Consider the following 11,867-nt stretch of genomic DNA (forward strand, 5'->3'; position numbering starts at 1 on the left):
CAACTTCTGTCCAGAGTTCTTCCGGGACCCTATCTACTAAGTCCAGTCCCTTAAATCTATTCTTCACCTCCACTGCATATTCCTTAGGAATATTAGTGAGCTCATATCTAGCTGATCTGTGGGTCTTCCCTAATCTCTTTAGTCTGATCCTAAATTGTGCAAGAAGAAGTTCGTGATCTGAACTACAGTCAGCTCCAGGCCTTGTTTTTACTGACTGTACAGATGTCCGCCACCTTTGGCTGCAAAGGATGTAATCAATCTGATTTCGGTGTTGTCCATCTGGTGAAGTCCATGTATAAAGCCGTCTCTTAGGTTGTTGGAAGAGAGTGTTTGTTATGCAGAGTGAATTGTCTTGGCAAAATTCTATCAGCCTGTGTCCTGCTTCGTTTTGTTCTCCCAGGCCATACTTACCTGTAATTCGAGGTGTCATTTGACTGCCCACCTTAGCATTCCAGTCTCCTGTGATGAAAATAACATCTCTTTTAGGCGTGTTGTCCAGTAGGTGCTGCAGATCCTCATAGAACTGCTCTACTTCAGCTTCTTCAGCATTTGTTGTTGGGGCGTATATTTGGATCACTGTGATGTTAGATGGCTTGCCCTGAATTCGAATTGAGATCATTCTGTCGTTTTTTGGGTTGTATCCAAGCACTGCTTTAGCCACTTTACTATTAATTATGAAGGCTACTCCATTTCTTCTGTGGTCCTCTTGTCTGCAGTAGTAGATCTGGTGGTCATTTGATGTGAAGTGGCCCATTCCAGTCCATTTCAGTTCACTGACGCCCAGAATGTCTATCTTTAATCTTGACATCTCACCAATAACCACATCCAATTTGCCCTGGCTCATAGATCTTACATTCCAGGTTCCGATGGTGTGTTGATCCTTAGAACATCGGATTCGCCGTTCACCACCAGCACCGTCGGCCGCTAGCCGTCCTTTCGGCTTTGAGCTAGCTGCGTCATCACGTCTGGGGCTAGTTGAGCTCATCCTCTGTTCCTCCCCAGTAGCATTTTGACCATCTTCCGACCTGGGGGTCTCATCTTCCGATGGTATACCGACATATCTCTGGTTGTACTGATCCATTTAGTTTTCACGGCAAGAATACTGAGGTGGGTTGCCATTACCTTCCTCAGGGATCGCATTTAGTCTGACCTCTCTGTCATGACCTTCCCGTCTTGGGTGGCCCTTCACGGTTTAGCTCATGGCATCATTGAGGTGCTCAAGCTCCAGCACCACGACAAGGTAACGATCCTTTGCTGAAGGGTCATACATTACATTCATTTATAAAGTTTTGGAACTATAATGTAATAATAACTGTAATAATTACAATTGCTTAAAAAGTATGCTTAACACTGCCACTTCGATGTTGAAAAAAACCAGTATATTCTAACTGGGCCCTTTATCAGCTTTCTGCTAAAAATGGTCTTCCTTTACGGCAAACAAAACCTTTATGACCAATGTCCAAGGAGGAGGCAACTTTTGAGGAGAAACCAGCAAGATGCTCCAGAGGCATTATATTTTTTTTTTCTAAGATATGACAAACAGTTAAGTCAGCTTTTGAGTGACCACTTACAATGCTAACAGTCCTATCATGCTGAAAGAGTTTATTCATTTTAGTTTCTATTTTTAAAAAATATTGTTTGTGCAGCCTTTTACTTTCTGTTCTAAAACCTCAAAGCCATAAAGTTCTTTATCATTTCTTTTTAAGGTTGATTAACTTTCCACAAATAGTTCTATTGATACTGAAAAGTGCCAGTGTCTAATTTATATAAACATGTTTTTTATTCTCCTACAGAACAGGTGTTTCTGTTTATTTTGTTATGTTCGTAATTTGTCACATGGTAGCATGATATTAATTTATTAGCTGCCAGTAACCCAGGCTTACATAAGTCTGTTGGCTACAAATCTGATATCTTGGGTTCTTTGAGTGCTGCATTAATAGTACTCCAAATAAAAGGGCCTCTTCCACTGATATCAGCTACATTAACACCATTAATTTTATCACACAGTGATGCTTTATCCAAACAACTAGAAACTAGCAGGATTTGAGGGTTTATCGTGTTTCTGAATTTAAAATATATTTGCAGTAACAGCCCATATGGCTTTGAACATAAGCCTTGATTACAGTTGGTGATACAGAAAAGTATTTTCCAAAATGGAAAATGTTCCAGTGCTTAATTTTTCTGAAGGAAACTTTCTACCTCGCATCACTGGTGATGCACATTTTCTTGTGCAAACTAGACCAAGTTTCGTAGGGTAATTTCTTTTGAAATATTTTTGGATGCAAAATGAATTTTTGGATATAAATTTTAGTACACAGATTAGTTTAAGCTACACTTTGAAATCACATCAACCCCATGTCATTCTGGAACAGCCATTCTCATAATATTCATGCTGAGTTAATTTAACCTCCCTGATTAGGGAAAAGAAAATTACAACTTAGTACCCCTTGTCCAAAGAAAAACAGCAGTCCTGTAATGTGTTTTCTTTAAATTTCCCTGCCTAGTCTGAGGTCATGTCCTTCGAAACTGAAAAAAGAGGAGTGTGACGTGTCCACATTTTGCTGATACCACATGCACTGAGCACACCCTTTTCTGTGTAGTGAACAACTCCCAGTACCTCAGGAATTCTGATTGGCTTAGCAGAGAGGCTGTGCCCTATAAATACACCTCTTTTGCTTTGCAAAACCACTTGCAGAAAAAGACGGTAAGCTGATATATGTGGCATCATTTGTTTTGCATGGGCAGTGGAAAAAGTTTGCAGCCCTTTTTTTTGTTTGCACTGAATTGAAAGCAAGTATTTTCCTATCTGTGATATAAAGCCTTCTACGTTAAGTGAGGCAGAAACAAAATGTAACTACCATAGTAGAGCTTTACTCATTTTCCTGAAACAATTTAGGCTTGATTCTTTTACTGATTAGTAAGACACTACATTAATATTAAAGTTAGCTAAGTGCTTTGTGTGTTTTTGGGGATATTCTAAACTTAATGAATTCTGACCAAAATTCTAGTTATAGCATCTAGAGATGGTTGGTTGTGTTCTTTTTTTATTTCATTTTTTTTCTTTTTTCCTGTAAGTCATCCAGAGTTGCTGTGGAATCAGGAGTCTCTAAATTGAATTATTATGCTTATGATTATTAGCCTTTCAAATGTTAAAAAGTAATTGCTTTGGGTTTTTTGTTTCATTAGCAAAGGATGGAGAATAATTCTGTAATTTCATTAGTAGCTGAAGTTTGTAATTGAACTTCTTAACTTCTGTGCTAGCTTGACAGCACAAAGAATGGCTAGGACATTGTAAACTCTGGCTAATTCTAAAGAGTTGTAACGTGGCTTAGTCACTAAAACAGTGAATAAAATATTCTGTTTTCAGAGCTCTCTTACAGTGAAATCAACACTAAACTGTGCTAAAGTTGTATGATTGGCTGTGAGCTGAATAGCAGGATGTAATTTTGGTTTGTGGTGTGTGAAAGATTATGTACTTTTGCAGCACTTCTCCATTTCATGGGGGCGGGATTCCTGAATTGGAGACTATATGAATTTAGTGGGTTGGTTTTACCATTTAGATATTTTTTTATTTGAACAGATGCAACACCTTCACAGAAGTTATGTAAATATTTGGCAGCCTGTGGAACTTACCACATTTATTGGTATCACTGAATGCTGCTCTGTAGGAATAATTATCATTGCAGCTATGTTTTTAACAAATAATCATCACACACACACACATATATAGTATATGCATCCATGGGCACATCTGAAGTTTGGGGAGTGTGAGGTTGACACATATAAAATAACAGCAAGAGTGGCATGGCTACTTACAACCTTCCCATATATTAGGAGAACTACCTTTTAAGTATGCCCAAATGTCATCCTAGTGAGAAGTTCGTGAATCTTAAAGACACTGCTGATAATAAATAAGATTTTAGATAGTGGTTTATATTTGGAGTATGCCAGCATCCCATGTATTTATTTAGACTATATTTTTAAAAATCAGGAGGGGCAGGGCATCTGGTAGTATCAAAGGAGATGGCTGGAGAGCATATTATGTGCTCTAGCTGACACAGCTGCTGTTTATGTTTCTATCACTTTTTACCAGGGGAATTAGTGGTAGCTTCCTAGAACTTCAGAAACCAAACTGGGCACTTTGCATTGATGAAATTACTACTCAAGGACTTACTTTTTTTTTTTTTCTTTTCCAGCACACTTGAAACATGCCTGCTGTTAGGAATTTGAGCCGCTCTGTCAAACATCTGTTGAACACACCTGGCTGTGGTTGTCAGGTTGCTCTTGTGCCAATTAGATGTCTTGGTATCTCACCCCGGCAGGTGCCATCGGATGCCAGCTTTCATTCAGTATGTTTTTCAGAAACTGATCATCCACGGGTGTTAATTACAGGTCAGCCAAATTTTTAGATGCTACTTCAGAATTGTTCTCATGTGTGGCGTTTTAATTTATTTTTTACTAATTGTATCCAACCATGTGAATTGATATTCATTTGATTTCTATTTAAACACTAGATTTGTGTGGCACTTAAATAAGTTGGAGTCCAATTTCTTTTTATGCTATAATTCAACTCTTCCTCTTAATTCAGGCTAGAGCAATTCCATCATTAAAGAACAGAAGCTTTGCTCCCATGCCATCATCTTAGATGATCCTTACAAAAGAGTTTTAAATAAAAAAGATTTCCCACTATAACTTGCATACATTTTACTCTTGCTTTTCAGGAGGACTTGGCCAGCTTGGAGTAGGACTTGCTAAGCTGTTACGGTAAGCTACAATTTTCATTGCTTCTGTTAACAATAAGGAGCTCTGGTATCTTTCAGAAAAGATTATAGGCCTTCCTGTGCATTTTCATATTTCCTTGCATCTATGATGATCAGATACAGATGAGCTACTGCTTTGCTAATATGTCATGTTGACCCTATTTTGGGGGGAGGTGGGGTGGAAGAATAAAATAATACAATAGGTTTATCATAGAAAATGGTAGGTGAATCTGTGCTTACTTATGCTTATTTTGGTGGGTGATGAAGGGGAGGATTGGCAACATCAGTATTATGAAATGCAGAAAGTATGGATTAAAAAGTGAACCTCGTATACCAGAATAGGTTTTACTCTAAGAGCTGTTGTCAAATTGAATATGAAACATTAATTGTGGTGTCTTCTCTAGAAAACACTTTGGAAAGAACAATGTGATTTTGTCAGATATTAGAAAGCCCCCTGATAGTGTCTTCTATAGTGGTAAGTACCATATTGGGAGAAATATTCAGTGCTTATATTCTAGGAGTTATAGTTCTTTTCTACAAGGAGATTTTCTTTCAGTTAAACCTTGGGCTTTTGGATATTAATCCTTAAAATCATTCTTGAAGTATATGACTCAGGCTTGTAAGTTTCTCCCCAGCTCTTCCCCCTCTTTCAAGCAGCAAGTGTTGCCCACAATGAAAGATGAATTGAGCCCATGATATTTTAGCATTCCCAGAATACACTCTGGAGGTTGCTGCAATAGCAGTTAAACTGCCTCTGTTATTTTTGGGATAAACGAGCCATAAGAAATGAGAACAGCAAACATAATGCTATATACATTGTTTAATTGGCTCTGTGTTGAGGAGGCAACAGTCTGATAGAGTACTATTATGGCTTGGAGGCAAAAGAGCATGAAAAGACATTATTTGACCATACTGTTGTTTTTGTCTCTGGGGTCTTGGAGTTCTTCAGAAACCTTGCAAAAATTGCTTGATAGGAGATTCGTGTGTATGTTAAAAACTTCTGTCATTATCTTAAGCGATTAATTTGACCTAACCTAATTGGGATGTTGCTAACTCATTGCCTGAGTTTTAAATATGATAGATGGCATGTAAAAGAAAATTCTGTGACATTCCATGTAGCAAATACATATTTAAAGCAGTGCTTCAGTTGCTGTGTCAACCTCAATTTTGGCCAACTAGCATGGTTTCTATCCAGGCCATGCCTCCTTTGAATGCTATAACTCACTGAAAAGATTTCTCCACCCCAAGTGCAGTATGCTCTGTAAAGTGATGTGCTGTGCAACTTTTTAAAATATATGCCTGAAATTCTGTTTAAAAATGGCATAAATGGTCTGACATAGTAATATTCTCCTGGAAGCAAAGAAGCTAAAGCAAAAGCTGTTCTTTGAAACAAGCATAATCTTTGTATTAAGTAAGATCCGTCTTTCTAAGGTCCCTCTCACATTGTGACAATGCATGGCTTTTTCAGAGGGTTGCTGATGCTCTTGTTCTTATTGTATATGCTTAATGCCTTTATCTTGCCATGGTCTTTGGTGAAATAGTTTTGCAGATGTTCATAGGTCTTCAAACTATGTACTGTTATATGCCCTAGATAAAATGAAATTCATTCCAAATGTGTCAATGCCCTGCTGCAACTGCAGTGTGTTCATGTTGGAGTGACATTGTATACATGACCCATAACATATGGGCACACACATCATGCATTTTGCACATCCTACATATTTGTACACACTACTGTATTAAAAATGCAGTGATTCATAAGAAACATGGAAGTGGAAATTCTTGAGATTATAATGCAATGGTCAAATTCCTTTTCAAACTAATGATATCATTAACTGAATTTATGAACTATCAACATCTTCGTCACAGCTCGGATTGTTTTACGCCTTCTTTTTCCCCTTAGGTCCTTTCATCTACTCTGATATTTTGGATTACAAGAACCTTCGTGAAATAGTGGTGAACAACAGGATTACTTGGTTATTTCATTACAGTGCTTTGCTCAGTGCAGTTGGAGAAGCCAATGTCCCTTTGGCAAGATCTGTGAATATCACTGGTATGTCTCAACATATTTACCGTTGTTTGTTTAGGTATTCCTACCTCACTCTAGAAGTCTTGTTTTTTTGGTTTGGGGGTCTAATAACTCTTTTTGCTGTTCCCAGGACTGCACAACATTCTTGATATAGCTGCCGAGCATAGTCTGCGACTCTTTGTTCCCAGCACCATTGGAGCCTTTGGACCAACTTCCCCTAGGAATCCAACTCCTGATCTCTGCATCCAAAGACCAAGGACAATCTATGGAGTCTCCAAGGTTCATGCTGAACTCATGGGAGAGGTAAGAATAAGCAATTTGTTACAAGAATTGCCGTGTTCTTTCATGTTTAGTTATATAAATAGGAATGCTACAAAAGCCTGTAGCTGAATTTTTCTTCTATTTTTCTTTCATTTTCCTTCTTATAACTAGGTTTTGAGTTTTCCTATACCATTGAAGTATTAGCCTAAAACTTCATTCATTCAAGCAATCAGAAGTTAACATCAGTGGGGAAGTTAACATCAGTGGGAGCAAGGTTTTATCTGGAGCTCTTGGGTACTAGAGATTCACATCATATCAGGCTTTAATGAGAGCTGAACCAGTAAACCATACATTTACTATGTATTGTTTACAGTGAAAGTTGTCTCTTAAAAGGTGCTATTTTATATTAGCAATTTGTAACAGCTGCCCTGATCTAATACCAATATCAGTAACTTCCATGCACCAAATTTGGATACAATGAGTTCTTGTATTAGAAAGTAGCACGCAGGTAAAGTTTCAAAGCTGCAAATGTGGTTTCCCGCTCATTTTCCCCATTAAAACATTCCATTGCAAACGTAACTCTCCCCGTCTCAGTTTTACTCTCCCTTTCCCAGCATCTGTTCCCACCTGCCATGGATGTCTCCCAGCCCTCAACCTTGGCTGCCAGCATTTACCAAAACAATATCTAACTGCCACTCAGGAATTCCCCCCTCCTAATCCTATCCCCCTTTGATCCTGACACACAGGTTTTGACGCGTGTCTTTTCTGCTGGCATGGACACGTGAACAGGCGAATAGGCTGGTTGTGGGTCCTGACACAATTGTTTTCAACAATGTAGTACTTAAAGCTTTGATTTGCAACAAATAACTATATTTACCTTAGCACTGATCACAAATAATGGTGCCTCTCATTTCTCTCTTCCCGTTTTAATTGTGTGTGTGTGTGTGTGTGTGTGTGTTAGTATTATCATTATAGGTATGGGCTAGATTTCCGATGTCTAAGGTATCCTGGCATTATCTCAGCTGATTCCCAGCCTGGTGGAGGAACAACCGGTAAGGAAGCTGCTGCAGTCTAATCTTTTATTTTTATATTGGTAGGGGACTAATTTAGCCAGTGAAATATAAAGGCAGAGACATAGGAAAAGTAAGGGGTTCTGCTTCCATTTGTGCCTGTGCATTCATTTTTCATGCAAGAGCCATTCTTTTGCTGAGAGCTCTGTAGCAGCAGCGGGTGGGCGGGCAAAAGAACTACTAATACAGAGGAGGAATTACTGGGTGCTCCTCAAATTACTTTTTAGGTAGTCCTTATTTCTCTCTCTGGTGGCTACCTTTTTATTCTTCATTTGCCAACTTCTGGGAATGAAAACTTGCTGGTAGAGGCCACCAGGATGCTCAGAGTTTGATAAGGAATCTATTCCAGACCAGGGACTAAAGTGACAGTTTTTCTTCAACTTTTATGTATTTTTCTTTTAAAAGCTACATGAATAATGTAAATAAATAGATGTAGTTTGGCCCTGAGCCACAGAAAGCACACTGAAAGACTCACCTCTATTTTAAATAAGACAGTTCCTTTTAAACCTTCTATGTGTATCATATTAAACTACTCCTCTAAGCATCCTCCTTTCATTTTACCTTTTGTTGGCACATATTGACGGTCTGCTTTTCTAAATATGAGTGGGGTTTCAGCTAGTGTTATATCAACTGAACCAGGCATGCTGCCATCTCTTCTTCTACCAGATTACGCAGTCCAAATTTTCCATGATGCTATCAAGACTGGAAAGTTCCAATGCAATCTTAAACCAGATACCCGCTTGCCAATGATGTATATTGATGACTGTCTTAGAGCTTCTTTGGAGATCATGGAAACACCTGCTGAGCAGCTGAGCATGAGGACTTACAACATCAGTGCCATGAGTTTTACACCTGAGGAGCTCGTTCAAGAGGTCCAGAAGCATATTCCAGAACTTGAAGTTGTCTACAATGTAGATCCTGTTAGGCAAGCCATTGGTTAGTATCTGGCTTTGACCTTTCATAGTGTTGTATGTTTTCATCCTATAGCTATGCATGACAGTGGGCTGGGTGGATTGGGTACCAGTTTGTTCTGGTTCAGATTTTTTTTTTTTTTTGACAAGGAGTACAAGATGTGGGGAATTCTAATTCTAGGACTAGCAAAGATTTTAAGTTGTTTAATTGCACCAGCTGACATACTGTAGATGGACCTCAGATACTGTAAATCATTTTTTATTAAAAAAAAAAAAAAAAAGAATCCCAAGCTGCAACAACTTTTTCCTTTTGTTTTAAGGTTTGCTCTTTTATACATTTTCAGGAATTCATATAAGATGAGCTCAATATTTGTGCCAAAGTGTGTATTTAAACCTTAGCTGGATTTTCTACCTAATAACTTGGCAAGGGGGCGACTTTCAAATAGGATTGTAATGGCTGGATTCTAAAAGCTCATAAATATGAATGCAGATACCTTAAACAATATATTCCATCTTTAGTAAGGAAGAAATTCTTGCAGCAGAAGTTTCTTTTTCTGCACAGTGTATTAGAAGAGAGTTTGGCATCCCACCCCCCACCCCCCACCCCTGCTTTTTTCTCTGAAGATTGCTGCTTCCTGAAGTTGTTCTTCCTAACTGGGGAAAAAGGGGGAATTCTTGGATTGGAATTTAAAAGCCCAAGGACCTTGCTTTTGATTTAATCTATGTGTTTTTCTTTCTTTTTTGCCATAGCTGATAGTTGGCCAATGATTTTTGATGACAACAATGCTCGCCAAGATTGGGGATGGAAACATGATTATGATCTTCCAGACCTGGTGACCACCATGTTCAACTTCCTTAGCTCTGTCCGTTGTATTTCCAGAGTTGCTCAAGTCAGCTAAGTCTTTATACGATGCAGCCTCCAGATATTTCATAGCTCTTCATCTACTTCTGAGATCTGAAGCAGCCTGTTATTTGAACAGGATTGCTGACCTCTCAATTTGCTTTTTTGCTAAAGAAATATACATGCACACATACATATATATTTGCTAAAGATATGCACACATACATGTACATGCATATACTGAAAAGTTTGTACGCACTTCTGAAAGCTGTCTAGCTGTTGGGACCCTCAGGAAATATTTGTTCATAAGCTGCAGTTTGCTTGCTCTCCTAATTCTAAATGCTTCTCTGGAACATACTCTTCTTTTGTTGTTTTGTTTAGTCTCCATATGGCAATGTATTATTTGGCTGTTGGATACTATCTTTTAGGGCTATGCATGCTTCAGTAAGGATTTGGAAGAAGTACTTTGGAACTCACATGAAGAAAGCACCTCTTTGCTATTAATTAAAGCAGCCACTTCTTTTTTTCAGGATTCTATTCAAGCAGTCCTGACCAAACATGCTTCTGTGGAAGGCTGAAAAGAATCGGGCTAGTATAATGAATTAGCAGAGGTGCTGAGCTTATTTAAGGACCAAAGCATCACTTCTGAATCATTCTGAAGTGTGCACAGCCTTAATAGTTAAAACTAAAACTAAATTATGTCCCACCTTGAATTTCCTGGGCTAGAAAAAGTAGATGGCATGGGAAGAGAGAGCATTAAGGAGAGACTTTGCAGGAGAAAAGCATGATTCTCAACTCCCGGTTGGAACTGTGTTTCTCTGACAGTTTGTTCCACCCTTAAATAGAAATTCTCCTGAACTTCCTGCTTGCACATTCATGAAAAACTGAACAGAGCTGCACAATACCCTGGAAGGATTAAATATTAGGTCTTATGTTCATATTATTTGTAGGCTCTTTTGTCCACTAGGGTCCTCCCATAGTTTTACCAACTTAGACTAGTTTCAGGATGCTATATTTTCTAAGAAAATACACTTGTACATCGTTGCAAATATCCCCCAAGTCTGCAACATCAGGAAGCAAATGACAGGAAAAACCTGGGGGATACTTGCAACAGTGATAACGGGCAGCTGGAAAATAATGAAATAATTTAATAACGTCATGGAAATTCAAATCAAGACTACAAAAACAATTTTTTTACATTAAATCTCTATTTATAAATTATGGTGCTTTGGGATATGCTTCTGTGTTTCTGGTTTTAGGTATTCTGATATCACTGAAAATATAAAAGATTTAAAAATGCAGGTTATTCCCTTCCCTAACCTACTATAAATGTGCTCAGTTGCTTATGAAAGTCTTTTTTCCATCTCTGCTTGCCTTTGTTGTATGTTGATACCTTCAGCATTCCATAGCTCAGACTAATTTATAGACAGATGCTGTTTGCTAAACTTCGGGTTCTTTCATTCTGTATTGTATGTCGAAGTAAAAATAAGACCAGTCCATAGGAAACCTTGGAGAAAGCCAATATTTTACTTAGCCTTGAATTTGGCAAGAATTCTTCTCTGAGAGCACTGAAGAATTAAAGGTGAATCCAGTTATTTCCTCTCCAGGCAATGAAATGTGTTACATTTTAGACTTACTCCTTTGCTCTCAACATTCCTTGGAATTTCTCTTAAATATTTGTGGAGTCCCTCAAGTTAGTGGTCATTTTTTAGCAACCATGGGCCGATTCCCAGCCGAAAAGCCCTAGACCAACAATGTTTCCTTTGACAAGGTATAAAGGTAAAGGTAAAGGTTTCCCTCGACGTAAAGTCCAGTCGTGTCCGACTCTAGGGGGCGGTGCTCATCTCCGTTTCAAAGCCTTGGAGCCAGCGTTGTCATAGACACTTCCGGGTCATGTGGCCAGCATGACTCACGGAACGCCGTTACCTTCCCGCCAAAGCGGTACCAATTAATCTACTCACATTTGCATGTTTTCGAACTGCTTGGTGTGCAGAA

The 11,867-nt window shown here is 38.5% G+C and overlaps 1 protein-coding gene across 1 annotated transcript; it reads left to right on the forward strand.

The window, feature by feature from the left end:
* The first annotated feature begins 2,594 nt into the window (after positions 1 to 2,594).
* LOC134495462 (L-threonine 3-dehydrogenase, mitochondrial-like) lies at positions 2,595 to 11,644 on the forward strand. Its single transcript, XM_063300948.1, has 9 exons — positions 2,595 to 2,704; positions 4,197 to 4,392; positions 4,722 to 4,764; positions 5,165 to 5,235; positions 6,664 to 6,813; positions 6,920 to 7,092; positions 8,012 to 8,102; positions 8,787 to 9,056; positions 9,782 to 11,644. Exons 2-9 carry the CDS (start codon positions 4,209 to 4,211, stop codon positions 9,928 to 9,930), a joined length of 1,131 nt encoding a protein of 376 aa, XP_063157018.1. The 5' UTR covers positions 2,595 to 2,704; positions 4,197 to 4,208; the 3' UTR covers positions 9,931 to 11,644.
* The last annotated feature ends 223 nt before the right edge of the window (positions 11,645 to 11,867 follow it).

Source organism: Candoia aspera, chromosome 1 (genome assembly GCF_035149785.1).
Source record: "Candoia aspera isolate rCanAsp1 chromosome 1, rCanAsp1.hap2, whole genome shotgun sequence".
Classification (NCBI taxonomy): Eukaryota; Metazoa; Chordata; class Lepidosauria; order Squamata; family Boidae; genus Candoia; species Candoia aspera.

Bases quoted from the DNA above. Each gene is read 5' to 3' on its own strand.
- LOC134495462 (XM_063300948.1), top strand. From the start codon at position 4,209: ATGCCTGCTGTTAGGAATTTGAGCCGCTCTGTCAAACATCTGTTGAAC. The intron at 5,236-6,663 runs GTAAGTACCATA...TTTTCCCCTTAG, and splicing joins TGATAGTGTCTTCTATAGTG to GTCCTTTCATCTACTCTGAT. The intron at 6,814-6,919 runs GTATGTCTCAAC...TGCTGTTCCCAG, and splicing joins AAGATCTGTGAATATCACTG to GACTGCACAACATTCTTGAT.